This window comes from Pan troglodytes, chromosome 2, assembly GCF_028858775.2.
Source record: "Pan troglodytes isolate AG18354 chromosome 2, NHGRI_mPanTro3-v2.0_pri, whole genome shotgun sequence".
Taxonomy (NCBI): Eukaryota; Metazoa; Chordata; class Mammalia; order Primates; family Hominidae; genus Pan; species Pan troglodytes.
In genome coordinates, this window is record NC_086015.1 from 180,259,111 (window position 1) to 180,280,382 (window position 21,272).

Here is a 21,272-nt window from a genome sequence, read left to right on the forward strand (position 1 = left end):
GTAATGTCTGTTCATAAATGGCACTGGGCATAAGGTACATAGGAAGGAATGGCCCAGTTACCTTTATCTGAGTCAACAAAGAAACTGCACTGTAATATTCATTAGCCATTACAGAGCTAATGTGAAACTGCTACAATGAAACAAAAAAATGAATGAATGAGCTATATGTTACATGGTAGTACAGGTCAGAGCTTTAATGTTATACATAAAGGTTAGTTTGTGCCTACTGTGATCACGTTTTCTAAATTAAAAAATAATAGTATATGGTTCTGACTTGTGATTTTACAAATATAACATTTGAAGTAATAATCATCTCAAAAAACAAATGGTATGGTACAAGGCCTGTATTTCTAAGGAGATAGAAAATCCCATTGAAAAAGTTAGGGGGAAAAAATGGAGGGAGGGAGGGTGCAAGAAAGATAAGGAGATCCTTCATAAACCAAACTCTTTAAGCCTACATGTATTATCCTTCTTATATATCATCCTGGTTAATATTGTCAACTTGATTGGATTGAAGGATACAAAGTATTGTTCCTGGATATAATTGTGAGAGTATGCCAAAGGAGATTAACATTTGAGTCAGTGGACTGGAAGAGGTAGATCCACCCTCAATCTGGGTGGGAACCGCCTAATCAGCTGCCAGCACAGCTAGGATAAAGCAGGCAGAAGAACATAGAAAAGACTAGATTTGCTGAGTCTTCCAGCCTTCATCTTTCTCTCGTGCTGGATGCTTCCTGCCCTCGAACATCAGATTCCAAGTTCTTCAGCTTTTGGACTCTTGGACTTACACCAGTGGTTTACCAGGGGTTCTCGGGCCTTTGGCCACAGATGGAAAGCTGCACTGTTGGCTTCCCGCCTTTTGAGGTTTTGGGACTTGGACTGATCCACCAGTGGCTTCCTTGCCCCTCAACTTGCAGACAGCCTATTGTGGGTCTTTACCTTGTGATTGTGTGAGTCAATTCCCCCTAATAAGCTCCTTTTCATATATACATATATCCTATTAGTTATGTCCCTCAAGAGAACCCTAATACAGATTTTATATATTTCCTTCTTATATATCACCTTTCTTAAAAATGAAGAGAGTATGCAACATCGGTTATTTTTAAATAAATTTTTTAAAAGTAATAATATTCAGAATCACTATCTAGAAAGTTACTCATTTTAGTAACAAGGACATTTTGATTTTGCAATTCCAGTTAAGTCTTTCAATTATAAGATGCAACTGTTTCATAGCTTCCAACAGTCAAGTACAATATAAATGGAGAAGTTACAGAGCTCTTAGACATGTAATAGTTAAACCTAGTATCAAGAATTCTTTCCCTAAAGCAAATATACGACTGAAGCAAGATAAAATGACACCTTCTTATAGAAAACAGGTTTTCTTATAAGAAAACCAGGTGTCAGAAAGTTCAAAAATAACTGCCAGAAACTATTTCTTCAGAAAAAAAATAAACCACAACTGCAAATAACTAAAGAAGTCAATGGTGACGCAAAAGGTGGGGGAGAGATTAAAAAGGTCCAAACCAGCTTAGTGCCTCTAAAATTAACACTGTATCAGGTTCTACTATATGCAACTTGGCATGTACCACTAAGTATTTATCTGCATATGGTTGCTAGATAAGTTATTAGGGCAATGAAATTAATGCCCCTGGGCAAACACTAATTAAAGGAACAATACTTTTGAATCAAGTTAATCGTTACTTACAGTATTATATATTAAATACGCTCAATTTTCAAGTCATCTCTAAAGAGAAAAAAATCATTTTATTCCCTAGGAAATATTTGTTGAATAGGGAAGTCCACTTCATAAAAAGGCAGAATGGTGAGGACCAAAGAAATTTGCGTAGGGTGAACTTTCTAGTGATAAAATTGCAAAAAATAAAAGTTACAATAGTTAATAAAAATCCTACAATAAATATATTTTTCTTTAATTAGTTTTGATGAGTCCGAGGGATGGCTTATTTAAAACAGAGATGTCCACCAAATATTTGAGGCTGAATATCACAATGTAAATCCCTTCTCCACAGCAACGTATTTTATAGGTGAGAAAAATGAATCTGAGAATTTATGTAATTTTGGAGGTGGGAAACTTTCAACAGATAGTATCTTCTAGTATTGACAACAGTAAAAAATATTTAAGCCTAAAACAATTTAAGTGATTTTCCCCCTGCAGACAGATACCACAGTCAACACTGAACAATATGCAGAGAACAAATGTTAAAAGTTCTTATATAAAAAAAGTATTACTAAACCACATATTTATCAAAACATAAAAACTTTCATAATGTGTTTTTGGACAGTCTTTGATAATGAGACAGGCCAGGCGGAAATTTTAGTTTTGCTTTTTGGAAGTCTTCACAAACCAGTCCTTTGAATGTCCCTGCACAAATACTTCCTTTGCCACGATGTTCCTTTTCTGCTGTCTCCTAATCCAATTCAGTGTTCTATTGCAGGGAAAGCAGCAGTATAAAGATTCCAGTTTCTTCGGTATTACTTTAGATCTTTCAAGAAACATAGTTATACCCTAAGAGTAATTTATATCGCATTTCTTAGATATTGAATGACTAATTCTCAATAAGTATCATTTGTAGGTTGTGGTGATAAATATGATGAATCCCCAAAACAACCCAGACATTACTGTACTTGGTGATTCTGAATTAGGACCTATTGCAAAAGTAGCCACATTTAAGTATAATTGGAGATCAGAACCAAAAAAAAGCTTTGGAATAAGCGGCAAGTGCCCAGATCTAAAGCTACTATGGGCATTTGTTATGAGTGAGATTCTGAGTTCTGTCTGAACCCTGTCCTGAGTTCACAGAGCTATAACATTCTCAAACTCTCTTCCATATCCTATTTCTGGATGCAATTTCAAATAAATATCTCATGGCACCCTTTAAGACATAAAAACGCCTCATTATTTCTCCTATCTCATTATTCCGCCTGACCCACAAACACAAATACACACTTTTAGTGGCAGCCCCTCTTTAGGATATGCTCTCATAGCCCAAACCTCAGCAGATGTACATGTATTCCATGTTTTCTACTTTATCTTGAATACTCAGCATAATTTTTCTGTCAAGATATTGTGAATATGCTAAATGCTTGCCAATTGTCTTGTCAAGTTCTAATTGTCCTACAACTAATATAGACCAGTGGCTTTCAAACTTTATTAAGCCAAAAGAATCACCTGGGGCATTTGTAAAATGCACATTCCCAGGCCCCACTCAGTGTGACTCTGATGCAGGTAGTCAGAGGCTCAAACTTCAGAATTCTTAACATAAGCAGTTCTTAAATTTATGGCAAGTTGCAGTCCTGGGAAAACTGCCATAAGTCAAAATGTCATCTGTTGAGTCTGATCTTTCCCTATAAATCATAACGTAAACAGGAAGTTACAATTTTTACCAAGGGACTGATTTGCACATTTTTAGAGATGTGATTTAGCATCACCACTACACTGTAAAGTCTAAAACTTTCTAAAGAATACACAAAGGACACCTAAGAACATACTAAACAATTATGGAGAACTTGATATATCAGTCTACCATACAAATTTTTTTTTAATTCTTGGTTTATTTTTATTTCAACATAAAACACCTTAAAACATGGAATTTTGAAGGGTTTTTTCTCTAAGAAGAAAAGCAAGTTTAAGAAGACTTTTGGGCCGGGTGTAATGCCTGTAATCCCAGCACTTTGGGAAGCCAAGGCGGGCGGATCACCTAAGGTCGGGAGTTTGGGATCAGCCTGACCGACATGGAGAAGTGCCGTCTCTACTAAAAATACAAAATTAGCCGGGCATGGTGGTGCATGCCTAGAATCCCAGCTACTCGGGAGGCTGAGGCAGGAGAATCGCTTGAACCCGCCGCCGAGATCACGCCACTGCACTCCAGCCTGAGCAACAAGAGCAAAACTCCGTCTCAAAAAACAAACAAAAAAACCCACAACTTTTGATAATATTTAATCTACTCGTTCAGAAACTAACTGAGAATATTATTTTACTGCTCCTTTTTACTGTTTTCTTACAGTAACATCAAGTATCAATTTGTGGACTTTTGTTTAGAAAAAAAAATATTAGTGCTCTCATTAACACCACTGAACCACAAGGTAGTGCTGAGCTATTCAACTGTTTCTAACTTCCAAAAGCAGTAATTTTATATGGTTCAACCTAAATAGTTGTCTTTACCATACACCAACAAGCCTTTACAATATATTTCCCATCTACTGATCCTTCACAATGGTTTTTGCTCCAGTGTCCAAAAGTCTCAAAGCTCTGGCTTAAAAGGTGATTAAATTTAAAAGCAGAAAGAAGAGTTTGCTTTAACCCAACAAATTTTTTCCATTTGGGTTGAAATTGCTACACAACAACTTTCAAACACAAGTATTTGAAATTGTTAAACTTGTTTACAAGTTACATACATAACAATCACTAGTCACTATTTTTTCACTTTATTAATCATTTTATCTTATTCAAAACATTCTTTAGATCTGCCTTCAGTACCAGTCTACCAGTTTAAACAAAGAAAACAAAACAAGAGCTATTAACTTCAAAGCTTCATTATAAATTATTCTCTGTGGGCTTGGATACTAATCTCTCTTTCCCTCCCTGTCCTTCTGGACATCACTTTCACAGCTGTTACACCTCAGAGAGGGGCAGTGATGGTGCTTGGGAATAGAAAACCCCTACCCCCAAAAAATGCTCAGCACTGAAGAACAGCTGGGAACATCTCAGCAAGCAACAGGCTCTCAGACCGAAAGCCATGTTTGTATTCCTTGTATAGGAAAGGACAACTAACTATGCCATACAAGAAGAATGATTCAAGTCTCAAAACCATAAACTGAGGGCTCAATATTCTACAAGCTTAGACCTCTACTTTATCCCTCCATCCTCCCTCACACTTGACTACCAAAATTATCTTTTTTATGGGGCACCTCACCTTACTGCTAAAACATTACAGTAACTTTAAGGTATAATTTCTAAAATTCAATCTCTAGACCATGACATTTGAAATCACCAAATGCTTTCATTTTTTAGTAGCAATCGGCATTTCCATTGCAATTAATCTTTCTCACCATCCTATACCTCCACCCATACCCAACCATGTTCCCTCTTCTACTTTAAAATTTTTGCTTAATCCATCCACATTTCCCCTTGCAGTATTCCTTCTGTTTTATCTATCAATAAAACTTGGAAGATCACTGATTGATTTAGTATTAGTTGCAAATGGCTTTCAATGATTTCTATTTATAATTACTCCCATTACAATAATAACAATTCAGATCAAGGGTACACTTAATTCAAATAATAATTTTGAAAGCATTCTAGGAAAATACTGTTAATTTAATTTCCAAAATACTAACTACAATTAGGACCAACAACATTTAATTGAGAATTCTGGATATACATTATCAAACTGATGGTGGCTAAAAGTTTTTATGTTCCTACTAAACATATGCAATAATCTCACCTCATAACAGATTATAAAAATGGTCTTTGAACAGCAAAAGCCAAACTGTTACAAATAATTGCCTTGTTTGCAACATATTTGAAAGAGTCAGAGAGTTAAACCATGCAGTAAAACATAGCTTTAAAATGGCAGTCCAGACATTAAGAAAACATACAAAGTTCAACGGTTTGGACTGATACAAATTTCAAATGCATAAAAGATTATTTTGAGAATATTAAAATAATTTGAGGCCTATTTACTTTATAAAAGTACTCACCTGACTCTTGCAAGTATCTATATACCAAGAAGTTGACCTCATCACTGCTTATACTCATCTTTATTCCCACTTAAACCATGAGGTCACAACACAGGATATAACCCTAAAAATAAAACAAAGTTAATTATTTTCTCAGTAAAATATTTTTAAACAAGATGTAAACAATGTTGTAAAAACCATTTGATTTTATTAAATGATGTAAAACGAAGGTTCTACATTGCCTAATAATAAAACCTGACAAAGTTGCTTCCAATAGTTAGGAAAATGATTATACAACCAAAACATGGCTGGTGTTATTTTTCTTCAAAGTAACATACTGGCAAAAATAAAACAAAATTTTTTAGAGGGCTTTAGCATAATATTTTAATGATTTTATCAAATAGCATAAAAAGTTGCTCACTTTTTCTCCTTAACTGTAAAAAGAAGTAAATTTTAAAAATAAAAAATGTTAGTTATTTGCAAGAAGGCTGATTTAGTTAAAAAAGAATATTAGTTACTTGGGAAAAGACCATTGGGTGGGGTAGAACCATGAGTTATCCACTCCAGTTTTATCTATGAAACTTGGCAGGATATGAAGTCTCTATTTTCTCAACATCTCATCTGTAATGTTCAAGTCTCAAAAAGCTCTAGGTATGTATGAGATAGGCTGGAATACAGTTCCCAAAACTCAAATGATGCTCTCTTACTGGACATACTTAAACCTTAACACGAAGTGGGGGAAAAAAGAAAACTGAGGCATGACTCAAATATATCTAATTATACTTATTTGTCCTCATGTCACAGAAATGATTTAAAGGAGAGGTCAGGAAACTTTTATATAAAGAGCCAAACAATAAATATTTCAGGCTTTATCAGCCATACAGCCTGTTACAATTACTCAACTCTGCTGTGTGGTGCAAAAGCAGCAACATACAATACGTAAACAAACGAGTGTGGCCGTGTTCCAATAAACTCAACTTATGGACACTGAAATTTGAATTTCATAATATCATTGTATCATAAAGTATTATTCTTCTGATTTTTTTTTCCTAAGCGCTTATAAAAATGTAAAGACCTTTCTTTCCTTGTGATTCTTATAAAAGGAAAGCGAGCTAGATTTGGTCCACAGAGTGTAGTTTGCCGATTCCTCTTTAAAAATGATATATTCACATCTATTCAGCATAAAGAAATATCTAACGTGGAACTATGCTGGTTGTCCTGCCACATCATGGATTTCTTTATGATACAGTTAACAGATTTTTTTAAAAAATCAAAAATTAACAAGCATTTGAGTAGGCTACCAGGTGACAAACTGCTACTGCCCTACATTGAGGACAAAGTGGTGACTAAGTACCACCCATCAAGCTTGTATCTCATAGGGAGAAAGACAAATGGGAGGCAATGACAATTTTCTAGTGGACACACACAGAAGAAGCCCTAACTAAAGTTAGCAGTCTAGGAACACATTTAGAAGAAGTGTCCTTGGTATTCAGACTAAAGGAGGGGCCCGAAAACAAGGGTGCTTGGGGAAGGGAGGGAGTGAACAGAAGCATCCCATGAGCTGCAGCAGGTGTGGAAGGAATGAGTGAGGACAGAGACGAGTAAGGCTTGAAATGCAGGCAGAAACTATATTCAGGAGGACCTTCAAGGCAGCACTAAGAGAAAACAAATCCATCAAACAGTTTCAGGAAGAGCAGGGAGAAGCACAGACTATAAAGAAGCTAGATTGGAGTAAGAGGAATTAGGGAGCCAAATTAGGAAAATATTGCAGTAACTCAGGAGAAGACTAAATCCTGGACTGTCACAGAGGAACATTGGGGTTCCAAAAATATTTAGAAGGTAGACTCAATGGTAACTGACTGGATGCATAGTTGAGGCATAGTTGAGGAAAAGGAAAGAATCAAAGGTTTCTCTCTGGACAACTGAACAGTTGGTACTGTCAATTACTGAGATGGGAAACCACAGAGGAAGAGTGACAATTATAATATCTTCATCTAAAGAAAAGGTACCCTCTTCACCAAAACAATTAATTCAAAGAGTACAATTAACTTTATATAACCTGAATGTTTACTACATGCTTAATGGAATAAGTCAAATACTCTTTTGAGGATACTGGCCCAGGGCACTGGTCTAGATGTACTATAGTACACTAGATGGTAAATGTTCTGGCAGGACACCTTGCTCAACTTTAGCCTAACCACCAGTAAGGTGCGGTATTGTGCTCGGCACACATAGCAGGCACTCAGTCAATTCTGAAGGCATGCTAAATTGAATGACTTTAAAAACAAAACATCCAACCCCATCCATGATAAAATTATAAGAAATTAAATCATAATTCGATCAATCATGAATACGTTTGTCACGGGGAACAATTAGCAACTATTTTATTTTTAGGATTTCCCAAAATGAGATGGGCTAGGTGGAATCCAACTGAGACAGACTGACAAAGAAACAGAGTAAATTTTCTTTTCCCCTAATATCATTCAGTCCAAAACTTGGATGAAAGTATCCAACCTGCAAAGGTTTTCACAATGCTCATTCTGATTAGCAAAGGCCATCAATTTCCCAGCTGAAACTAGTAAGAAGTGATGCTTCAGCACCACCTAATGCATTCCAAGGCAAAGAAAAATACAAATCAAAATGATATAAATTATTGCTTTTAAAAATTCCTGCAATAAATATATATTGCTGGTATAGTTTTAAGTCATAATAAAAAATACCAAATAAGAGCAGGAAAGTTATCTGTCCAAACTGCTATAAACTGATTATTTAATTGATCATAGTGCTATATTAGTTCCCGGCAATTAAAAGTAAGTTTTTTTTTTAAAGGAAAAAGACCTTGAAAGGCTTACTTCTAAAACAACTTAAAAGCCTATGTGCCAAAGAGTGAAATTAGAGAAAATGCCACTACTTCATGAGTGGACTTAATAAGGCTTTGCAGAACTTGTCCATTATGGTTTATTTATATAGCCAAATGACTGCTCTAGGATGTGATGTAGTCTTCACCTGCCCGCACGAGTACTAAATACTAGGAATCAGATCTCAAAGAGTACACAAGAAGACTTAACCACTATAGTTCCTCCATTATGTTATCTTTTAGAACAACTGTCTTTAAACTAGGTCACAAAACAGAACTGAGACACTCATCCAGTCTTTACACTTCACCACCCAGGTATCAGGCCTGATGAAGAGTATATCATGCATAAATGAAGTCCTGCCCTCAAAGAGCTCATGGCTTATTAAATAAACAGGATATTCAAAATAGACACTTCCTAAATTCACAAAGGATTTATTTGTATATTCTACCTGATCATATTTACTCATTCTTAAATAGTAACTGAGATCCTCCCAAAAATTAGATCTTTGTAACTTTCCTCCTCTCAGAAATCACTTGTATACTCATAAAAGCTTTTATTTAAAATTCCAATCACTTATAGGCAATCAACTACTTAATTCAAACCATAGCTATATTAAAGTAGCCAAAAGCAAATCCAAAATTAGTCTTAATATTTAGCCAATTGGTGGCTATATTCAAAAGTTCACTTAATATTGTAAATGTTCACCATGAAATATCATTTTACTGAACAACTTTGTAGCCAATAATTCAGCAAGTATTACAAAAACACAGGACTAGTGAGGCAATCCAGCTACGACTATTCAGTGAACCGAATATGTAAAGCATTTTCAGCATCACAAAACTGAGTTCAGCATATACTCGCTGGACAACTACTGCTCCAAATATTTAATCCTCTCCTAGTTGTTCTACACATCAAGTACTACTTTAAATGTCACCCTCAATCAAGACAGACAGCATATTCTTTTCTGATTCCATTCTTGAAGCCAGGGCCCAATTGTGATCCTCGATTACATAATTTTAAATTTAGATGACTGAAAAAAACAGTGAAAGAGTTATGGACACAAAGAAAGAAATAAGATTATCTTCTTAAATCTCCTAGCTATAGCACATTTTTAAGAGATCTGGACACTCTTTGCATGATCTAAAGTCAAATGTGTAATCCAAATTACTTTATCTTACAAACCTAAGTTAGTCCAAAACTAAGTATAATTATAACTTAGATGTGACAAACTTAAATTACTTTTCCTTCTCTTTTTCATTGGAATCCAGAGCTCTGATGTAAATTAAAAATAACATCTTGGATGGCCTATATGATTTTAGACAAGTGATGCGAATTTTCTGGGTCTCTGTGTCATCTATAAAATGAGAAAATGGAATCAGACAGTCTCCTCTACTTCTAAACTTCAAAGACTTGAGTCAGTATATGTCACAGAGTTGTATACAGGAACCTTGCAAGCTACCTGACAGTAAGAGGTCATAAAGCAATTTTTAAGAAAGCATTTTTATAGGCCTAAAAAATGTATTAGAAGACCAAAATCAGGGTCAGATCTCAGACAGCCATCTCCAGGAATTAGGAAAAGGGAAAACAATAAGCTCATCTCATTAACAAATATTTCAGTACCTATTGCACATGATGTTTATTAAGACTTATCAACCTTTATAAACACCAACATATAAAGACATAAAAAAAAACAGTACACCAGCTGGGCATGGTGGCTTACACCTATAACCCCAGCACTTTGGGAGGCCAAGGCAGGCAGATCACCTGAGGTCAGGAGTTTGACACCAGCCTGATCAACATGGTGAAACCCCATCTCTACAAAAAAAAAAAAATACAAAAAAATTACCCAGGCATGGTGGCGCAGGCCTGTAATCTCAGCTACTCGGGAGGCTGAGGAACGAGAATTGCTTGAACCCAGGAGGTGGAGGTTGCAGTGAGCCGAGATCACACCACTGCAGTCCAGCCTGGGCGACAGAGGAAAACTCTGACGAAAGAAAAGAAAGGAAGGAAAGGAAGGGAAGGAAGGGAAGGAAGGGAAGGAAGGGAAGGAAGGGAAGGAAGGGAAGGAAGGGAAGGAAGGGAAGGGAAGGGAGGGAAGGGAGGGAAGGGAGGGAAGGGAGGGAAGGGAAGGAAGGGAAGGAAGGGAAGGAAGGGAAGGAAGGGAAGGAAGGGAAGGAAGGGAAGGAAGGGAAGGAAGGGAAGGAAGGGAAGGAAGGGAAGGGAAGGGAGGGAAGGGAGGGAAGGGAGGGAAGGGAGGGAAGGGAAGGAAGGGAAGGAAGGGAAGGAAGGGAAGGAAGGGAAGGGAAGGGAGGGAAGGGAGGGAAGGGAGGGAAGGGAGGGAAGGGAAGGAAGGGAAGGAAGGGAAGGAAGGGAAGGAAGGGAAGGAAGGAAGGAAGGAAGGAAGGAAGGAAGGAAGGAAGGAAGGAAGGAAGAACAACACACCAAATCAATTATTCATTAGTTAACTGAGACTTCTAGTATCAAATTGGTTTCAATTGTGATCTAAGCCAGGGATCTGCAAACTACAGCCTGTACGTCAAATTCAACCTGTCACCTATTTTTGTATAGCCCACAGGTAAGAATGGTTTTCACAAAATGCTTTTTTAAAAAACAGAATATTTGTTGTTTATTTGATGATAAGGAACACTGACTCATAATCTCAATTAAGCAATTTTTAAAAGTCTCAGCAAAGCTCTCGAGGCTTGAAAGCAATAAACTAGCATCCATTATATGATGAGTCAACTTTGATTTAAGTCCAAGAGTCATTAGCTACAAATTTATTTCTTTTTATACCCAAAAGACCTCTGATGAGCTGCCTCATTGCCCACAGACATTGACTTCAACTTCCTAAATGTATAAAAGTGATTATTTACACAGATTATAACTAAGATCCTTCTAAAACATAAAAATACATATCCTAGGAAATAATAAATATGTATGGAATAACTGAATAAGTTACAGTCAAGGTATATCAACAGGGGAACAAAGAAGGACAAGAAATGAAAATGCTAAGAGATAAGAAGATAGGTCATACTTCTGGTACATATTTTCAATAACTAAGCAGTAATCAGTCACAGAACTTAAGGTAAAGCAATGTCAGTCTGGCAAAGAATTAGAAAGTCAGATACGAAAAATAAAAATTGGCCAGGTGCGGTGGCTCACATCTGTAATCCTAGCACTTTGGGGGGCCGAGGCGGGTGGATCACCTGAGGTCAGGAGTTCAGGGCCAGCCTGGCCAACATGGAGAAACCCCATCTCTACTAAAATACAAAAATTAGCCAGCATGAGGCAGGTGCCTGTAATCCCAGTTACTCAGGACGCTGAGATGGGAGAATCGCTTGAACCCAGGAGACGGTAGCTGCAGTGAGCTGAGATCGCGCCACTGCACTCCAGCCTGGGCAGCTAAGCAAGACTCCGTCTCAAAAAATAAAAATAAACTAAAATCAAGATCTGTCAAAATCTGTCTCACTAGCATAAAATACTGAGTGTGTCTGAATAGGAATCTGTATTACAATAGAAAGCTAATGAGACTTTATCAACTAAAACTAACTACTTATTCTAGCTTTGGAACAGACATGTTCTGAGAATCTGTTTTTTTGGTTTTTTTTTTTTTTTTTTTTTTTTTGAGACAGAGTTTTGCTCTGTCGCCCAGGCTAGAGTGTGGTGGCGCGATCTCGGCTCACTGCAAGCTCCGCCTCCCAGGTTCACGCCATTCTCCTGCCTTAGCCTCCCGAGCAGCTGGGACTATAGGCACCCGCCACCGTGCCCGGCTAATTTTTTGTATTTTCAGTAGAGACGGGGTTTCATCTAAGAATCTTAAAGAGTGGAATACATGCTAAAGCTTTACAAGGACAGTTAATCACCTGAATAGAGGGGAACTCTGCTTAAAACTCAAATATTATAGGAAGAACAAAGAGAAAAGGAGGCCAGGGTAATAAATACTACCCACAGTAATGTTTATGAAACACTGTATTAGAAGAAGATGTGGTTATTCCTTGGTTCCTCATGAGGGAAAAAAATCCTACGTAACTCAGACTAGTAAGTAAATCAAAACTTGTGTCCATGGATTGGTTATACTCAGTCAATTCTCTGGAAGGGCTAGAGTAAAAATGTCCAAAAGATTGTTCAGGAAGCAGAAATATGTGATTGATAACAGCCCAAGTATCAAAGTATAGTTTTAAAAAAAAACTGTAAAGAGATCAACATCCATCACCCACAGGGCAATAAATGCTTGCTCAAATCGAGTGAAGACGATGCAAACTAAATTTAGCACTCAGCTAACAGATTGACACATACAGATGTGCACTCACACACAACCCAGCTACTTGTAAACCCAGAAGAAAAAGGGAAAAGAATATGGAGTAAAGATAACTGACATAAATTGGAGAAAGCTTCCAACTTTTATTGAAAACTAGGAGAAATCCACCATGAAAGTCTCACAGGTCAATTTCACAGGATGAGAGAAAACAGTTGGCAGTACTGTCATATAAAATGTACTATTTAAAAAACAGGCAAACAAAAAAGCCCCCAGGGCACATGGGCTGGGGAGAAGAGAAGTACATCACTCCATAACCACACTGAGGCCCTACTGTGTACATTCCTTATATGTGCCCTACCCAGTCAAGTTACAGATTCTAACTGCAAAGTTAACTCTTAATATTTCTTAATAGAATAGTACCTTCTTAGAAGATTCTTTCTTAAAAGACACACAGCAATGTACTTCACTGTTAAGGCTGTTCAAGGTGTTCAAAACTTAAAATCAGATATGGTATTCTATTATACTAATGACAAAATGTGATCATCTTTTTATTTAGCATAGTAATTGGGATCCGTAGACCCCTGGAGTTCCCAAGACTTTTTAAGGGAACTGTGAGGTCAAAATTACTTTTATGGTATTACTAAGATATTACTTGCATCTTTCACTCCATTGGCATTTGCACCAATGTTACAAAGCGATAGTGGGTAAAACTGCTCACACCTTAGTATTACGAATCAAGACCTGATGGTATCACTAGTAGTCATTGTATTTTTTCACCACTATGCACTCAAAAAAAAAAAAAAAAATCCCTGAAGAATATCCGTGAATGAAACAGAAAAGGTGATATTATGAAAATCTTAAATGTTCAAATACACATCTTTAATATGCTGTGTGTGTAACAAAGTGCTAAGTAACAGAGTTACTTCCGTTGCATACTAAAATGATGGTTGTCTCAAAAAACAGGACTGCAATGGTTTGAATTGCAAGTTACACTAGCCACTTTTTTCATGGAACAGCGTTTATACTTCAAAGAAGAAATGACAATACAGTTATTCAGACTGGGGATTTGGCAGACATTTTCTTGCAAATGAATGAAATGGCCAGGCGCAGTGGCTCACGCCTGTAATCCCAACACTTTGAGAAGCCGAGGCGGGTGGATCACTTGAGGTCAGGAGTTCGAGACCAGCCTGGCCAACATGGCGAAACCCTGTCTCTATTAAAAATACAAAAATTAGCCAGGTGTGGTGGCATGCACCTGTAATCTCAGCTACTTGGGGGGTTGGGGCAGGAGAATCGCTTGAACCCAGGAGGTGGAGGTTGCAGTGAGCCAAGACAGGACCACTGCACTCCAACCTGGGTGACAGAGAGAGTTTGAATTCAAAAAAAGAAAAAAAATACATTAGTAAGTAATACAAAATTTCCATTTTAATATCTGATACATTTAATATTGATAACTATAACCCATATAAACAAAAGCTCTTTGAGATCATCAATAAATTAAGATTGTAACAAGATCCTAAGACCAAAATGTTTGAGACCTATTGAGTCCCTCATGGCAATATTGGTGACAAATATTTTTGTCAAAGAGTTTCTCTGGAAAAACTGGAAAACAGGCTCCTTAGCCCACAGTACTGGTCATATTTTAACACAACTTAAGTCTTTAGTTTGGTTTCTGTTGTGTTCATGTTGGAATACATAAGTTTATACTTAATAAACAAAAAAGGTACGTAAAAGCCATAAATATCAGAGTATCAAAGCTCTAGTTTTAATATAACACATGGCATCTACTAACTCTAAAACACACTGGAGGAATGAAAATTATAAATTTTCTGAGACTACACTTCTATAAATGGACTTCTATTTGGAAAGATTCAATCATTTTACTTAAATTTAGTTTTTCTATCATGCATGTAACAAATGTTTTACTGAGTACTACACTACACGCCTGCCACTGTTCTAGGCCCTTAACACTGTAGCAATATAGAAATCCATTAATATAAAGGAACAATACAGTGAAGAGTGGCCTTCATAGCCAAACTTACCCATTTGCTACCAAACTTTACTAGGAAAAGGTGTAGGGGAGTGTGGAAGCTGCAGTAAAGGCACACTGCTCCCGCAACACACTGTCTTTCCTTCTGGTGGGATTCAGCACGTTTTTGTTTGTTTTGCCCAGACTCATCACTTGTATTGTAGAAGGTGCCAAAGGGTTGCAATCCCTTTCCTTCTAACCAAAACTTGAAACTAGTCTCTCTCTTGCAGCATTTATTTCCCAAGAAAACCCATTCAGGACTCCAAACATGGGGTAGCATTCTTTACCACATACACAGCAACAAAGAATGCAGGTCTTTGGTACTGGAGAATTGATTCATTACATACTCAACCTGTTTGCTACATAAGGAATAAAGGGAGCAGGGCTAGCTGGGCAAAAAATCTGAAATTCTTTATAGCCAGATTTCCAAGTTATACCTGGTACAGTTTCCATACCCATCCCTGTGTACCTTGAGGATACGTAAGAAAGAACAGAGGAGATGTAGGGAGTGAAAGAGCTAGAGAATAGAGAGGCATATGTGTTTAATAATGCCAAGAAACTAGTCTACACTCACACTGCTATTCCTGACTGCATCAATAATTGCTGTGGATATATTAGAAGATATTCAAGCATAAGATAGGGTTTTCCTTCTTTCCAAAATCCTTGCGTATGAGCCATGATCAACCTCTTTGCCAACAAGAAGCCTAAGCCTAGGGGAAAATGTGAGTAAGCACAGCTCTCCCTACGCTTCTATCAACCCTTTCCCTAGATCAACCTTTTTCTTACCAACCACCTCAAAATCGGGCACTATTTCACTAATTAAACTCTCTGCCTTGACAACTTCCTCATCCCCACCTTCTCCTGAGCCTGAAATGTGATCCCCGGCATTCTAACATCAACGGAGCCCACGGCCCTTTTCAAACAGACTTATATTCCAAGTTTTCTATGCTACCTCCCCAACCCTCACCGCCACCAAGTATATTTCATTCCTTAAAGCCAGGTAGGTGACAGGCTGAATAACCTAATATAACAAAATGTTAATGAATAATATCTTAATGTTTTGCTTTCCAAGGAACTTATATCACAATAAAGACATAAATACATTTTAACTCAATCTTTCTCAAACTTGAGTAATATTAAGTACCTTAATATTTCTGAAACATGTGAAGGTGAACACCATGCACAACACGGTTTAGGAATCTGTGGTTTATCCATTCTGATAATCTGTACAAAATGTAATGATGTAAGAGAACAGCCCCAAAGACCACAAAGTACTCTCAAAATCCACATGTCCTTCTGCATCAGTTTCCCAGAGCTACTGTGATAGCTACAACAAACTGGGCCACTTAAAATTACAACAAAAACTAATTGTCTCATAGTTCTATGGCTAGAAGCCCGAAGTGAACTGTGTTGGCAGTGCCACGATCCCTCCAACGGAAAAGAGAGTCGTTCTATCCATCTTCCAGCTTCTGTAGCACCCGGCATTCCTTGGCTTGTAGCAGCAAAATTCGTCTCTGCCTCCATTTTCACATGGCCACCTTGCTTTGTGTCTGAGTCTTTACGTGGCATTCTCCTCTTTGTGTGTTGTCTGTGTCCGTATTTCCCTCTTTTTATAAAAACACCAGTCATACCGGAATAGGGCCCATGCCAATAATGTCATCTTAACTTGATTTACAAAGATCTTATTTCCATTCCAAATAAGTCACATTCACAGGTACTGGGAGTTGGCACCTCAACATATCTTTGTGGGGACACAATTCATAATATCTTCTAGCTTTCGAAACTTCCCTACTAATCAGTATAGTGTGGTTCAATACAGATTTCCAGCTTAGAAAGAACTAACTCAAGTATATTTCACTTTTTCAGGCTGAAAAAGATAACAGATTTGAAGGTATGTTTCCCAATCTAAACAGACAGACCCCTCCTCCTGCATCTACTTAGCAGTTAGACTACTCATTATACAATAAAGGTTAAAAAATAAGCTAGTCTCAAGCTAATTTCTTCCTGCCTTGGCTGCCAAACTTCTATTTAAAGGTGCTTTCTAGCAAAGTTCTAAATTAGCGTGACAATAAAGTACCATAAACTAAGAGGCTTAGAACAACAGAAATTTATTGTCTTATAGAAGTCCAAAATCAAGGTGTTCACAGGGCCGCATTCCCTCTGAAGGTGTGCTAAGGAGGAGTCTGTTCCAGGCCTCTCTCCTAGCTTCCTTGGTGTCTTAGTCCATTTGGGGCTACCGGAAAAAAAACAAAAAAACAAAAAACAAAAAAACAAAATACAACAAAAAATACCTTAGACGGAAGTTTTTTCTCACAGTTCTGGAGGCTGTGAATCCCAAGATCAAGGTGCCAGCAGATACAGTGCCTAGTGAAGGCTCTCTGCTTCATAAATGGTGCCTTCTGGCTGTGTCCTCCTCATACTGTTTAAGGAGCCTGGGGGTTCCCTTCAACTTCTTTTATAAGGTCACAATTCTATTCACTGAGGGCAAAGCCCTTATGTCTTAAGCACTTCCAAAAAAGCCACCTCTTAATACCACTGCAATGGAGATCAGGTTTCAACATAAATTTTGGAGGGACAAATTTGGACCATAGAGCTTGGCTTGTAGATGCATCACTCTAGTCACTTTGCCATGTTCTCCCTGTGTCTTCACACTGTTCTCCCTCTATATGTGCCCAAATTTTCTCTTTTTTATAAGGACTCCAATCATAAGGTATTACGATCTACCTAAATGATCCCATTTTAACTTAAGTATCTCTATAAGGACCCTATTTCCAAGTAAGATTACATTCTGAGGTACTGGAGGTTAGGACTCCAACTTACGAATTTAGGAGGATACAATTCAATCTGTAACAGTCACACTAAGCTGAGAAAGCCTGGGATGACAAACACAGATTCCATCATTTGCCCCTTCCATGCTGTAGAAGACAGGTACAGACAAGGGTAACAAAAGCCTTTTCTTCTTACCTTCAGTCATCTGTCTACCTTGGTTATCAGAGAATCCCCTTAAAACAAAAAACAAAACTAACCCTAATAATGGTAACTATGATGGCATCAACACATGGGAAGAATCAATTTAAGTGGCTGTAGAGGTTGAATGTATTACTGGTTCAGAATTTAAGCATTCTTTTTTCCTGAAATAGAGTTATTCATCCCCATCCCAACAACTTGGACCTTGGCTATGTGACATAATTTGGCCAGTGGAATTCCAGATGATGTGATACACACTATATCCAATCACAAGATTTAAGAGACATTACAAGTGTCTGCCAGCTCTCTTGCTCAACGAGCATGTCCTATATGGGGTCTACTTCAACAGCTTGGCTCTCCAAATCAGCAGACAACTGGAAGAGAGCCACAGTCAACTCACCTTATCTACATACAAAATGAATGAGAAAGAACCTTTTAGTATTGTGAACCAGTAAAACTGTCTACTAACAAAGAACACTAACACACCTTACAACAGTACTTTTGCTGCATACATCTCTAGGGAATATAATCTAAGAACAAAAAAGAACCACAAAGAAATTTTAAACTGCTTTCGGTAGTCTTATAATAATAGTTTTATTAGTATTATTAACTTGAAACTTTTTATAAATACAGAGCAGGTAAAAAACTATGTTAAATCCATCATAAAACAAAATTTTCAGAAGGGAAAAAATACTTAACTTTTACTTTAGATCTCACCTGAAAATGAGGGACTTTTGGTGAGATGGAGTCCTTGAGGAAAAGGGAAAAAAACTTATATTCACATAATACAAATGAAGCTTTAAAAATCTACACGTTCTAAAATGTATCCAACACCTCTTACAGCCACGTCTTTCTTTCTGCAGTACCTATCACCTTTATTATTACGACAGCCTAAGAGTCTCCTAAGTTCTCCATTCTATGGTTCCAAAGTACCTATCTAGCCATATGGTACCACCTTTATATGCACTTTACTCTTCAAGTGAGTATACTGGTATCATTCTAACATGTCCCACAAATTTCCACTTTTCTGCTTTTAGTTCTGTTTCAACTGCACTTGTTGAAATTTGTCTATTCTTCTTCAAATATTATCTCTTTATGATACCTATTCAAATATCAACATTAAAGATGTCTGGCTACTTTCCTCCTGTACCCCTAAGTGCAGTTTTATTGCTCTTCTCAAAACTGGACAACAGTAAAAAGATTATTAGACCAGAAGTCAGAACGTTGACATTTTCTTTCTGATGCTACTGGCTTTTGACATTAAGGCATTACATCAAGTCATTTTAACTTCCCGGAGGCCCAGTTTCTTCAACTGTGAAAGAGAATAAAACCTAATCTATACACCTCACAGGTGGGAATGCATGGAAAAGCCATTTATAACCCACTAAGTGTTAACATTATTATGATGTCACCTTTTAATATGCATATTTTTTCAACCACTACCAAATTATAAGCATTTAAAAAGCAGTCTGTCATGATCTGGTTTCTCTTCAGAATGAATAAATCTTTTGCCTGTTTTAACAAAACAAATCAGCAGCCTGTATCTTATAAGGCACCTAAAACATTATTCAAATATATTTTTAAACTTTCATAAATAATAAAACATAGCTCTCATGCTCCAGCATATAAAATATAATTCGGCTGAGTGCATGGTTCACACTTGTCATTCCAGCACTTTGGGGAGCAGAGGTGGGAGGATCACTTGAGCCCTGGGCAACATAGGGAGACCCAGTATCTACAAAAAAAAAAAAAATTTTTGGTTTTAATTAGCCAGGTATGGTGGCATGAACCTGTAGTCCCAGCTACTTGGGAGGCTGAGGTGGGAGGATCATTTGGGCCCAGGAGTTTGAGGCTGTGGTGAGCTATGATTATACCACCACTGCACTCCAGCTGGGGCAAAAGAGTGAGACCCCCATCTCAAAAAAATAAATAAATAAAGTATAATTCAAGCAGTATTTACATACAGTTTTGCCTTGATTAAAATAAAACAATATCGGCTGGGTGCGGTGGCTCACATCTGTAATCCCAAAACTTTGGGAGGCCAAGGCGGACAGATCACGAGGTCAGGAGATTGAGACCATCCTGGCTAACACGGTGAAACCCCATCTCTACTAAAAAAAAAATACAAAAAATTAGCCGAGCATAGTGGCGGGCGCCTGTAGTCCCAGCTACTCGGGAGGCTGAGGCAGGAGAGTGGCGTGAACCCGGGAGGCAGAGCTTGCAGTGAGCTGAGATTGCACCACTGCACTCCAGCCTGGGCAACGGAGTGAGACTCCGTCTCAAAAGAAAAAAAAAATTGCTAGGGACTTCTCAAAAGGACACAGTAGCCAACTTGAGTACTGATACAGAAAACAATGCAATAACCTAAAACATAAATCTGCGTAAATTCATGCATTCATAGCATAGGCTATTTTAATGGCAGTTACATCACACTGTTGGCTGACTATTTCTTGGGATGTCGGTATTTCACAAAAAAAATGTCGGCCGGGTGTGGTGGCTCACACCTGTAATCCCAGCACTTTGGAAGGCCGAGGTGGGTGGATCCCGAGGTCAGGAGATCAAGACCATCCTGGCTAACACGGTGAAACCCCGTCTCCACTAAAAAAATACAAAAATTTAGTCGGGCGTGGTAGCAGGTGCCTGTAGTCCCAGCCACTCAGGAGGCTGAAGCAGAATGGCATGAACTCGGGAGGTGGAGCTTGCAGTGAGCCAAGATCACGACACTGCACTCCAGCCTGGGCGACAGAGCAAGACTCCATTTAAAAAAAAAAAAAAAAAATTTGTATCTAGTATTATAGCTGCTTAGATCTTATCCACACTCTTGGACTTATTTGTAATTTTTTAAATCTAAATGTAACACTCTACAAATAATTCCAGTTATAAATTTTAATCGACTGTTGCTACAGTGCGTGATAAAGTGGCAGTCATCATTGGTAAGAAATCCACTGAAAGTTTAACTCTTAAAAATAATAGTCAAACGTCAAGAAGAGGTAGCAGCAAAATAAAAAAGTGTCACAAGTAATTGGGTCTATATAATCAATTAAAATAAATATGGGTAGAAAAGGAAAATAAGAGTTAGACAAGAATGAGGACTAGTAACTAATGAGGGTAGCAAATCACTTTATGTGTTCATTTAAAAAAAAAAAACAGCTCACCCTGTATGTGATGTTGCTGAGTTCCATAAAGACAAATATCAGGCAGCATGATGTAATAGAAAGAGTCCTGGACTGAGTCAGGAGACCTCTGTTCTAGTCCAAGGCCTCAGTTTCCTCATCTGTAAAATGAGGGTACTGAATTAGATAATCTGAAAGGGCTCCTCTAGCTTTAACACTGAGTGATCCTAAAGATGAATTTAGGAAGAATCAATCAAATGTAAGATTTCTGTTAACAGTAAGGTTTAACTGTTAACACTGGAAACAGCAGCAGGGAACAAGGTTGAAAATAATTTTCATAAGGACATAAT

The 21,272-nt window shown here is 37.5% G+C and overlaps 1 protein-coding gene across 22 annotated transcripts in view; it reads right to left on the bottom strand.

The window, feature by feature from the left end:
• Positions 1–21,272, bottom strand: part of TBL1XR1 (TBL1X/Y related 1) — a 175,219-nt gene that overhangs the window by 38,442 nt on the left and 115,505 nt on the right. For 13 of the 22 annotated variants that reach the window (XM_016942312.4, XM_016942308.4, XM_063807344.1 and 10 more), the window contains one exon: positions 5,719–5,821. The exons of 8 other annotated variants lie outside the window; for them this stretch is intronic. In XM_016942312.4, the coding sequence (XP_016797801.1) occupies positions 5,719–5,776 (58 nt within the window). In that variant the 5' untranslated portion in view covers positions 5,777–5,821. Of the gene's footprint in view, positions 1–5,718; positions 5,822–20,964; positions 21,084–21,272 lie in introns of those variants that run through there. One more of the 22 variants, XM_016942311.3, reaches the window with a different exon arrangement.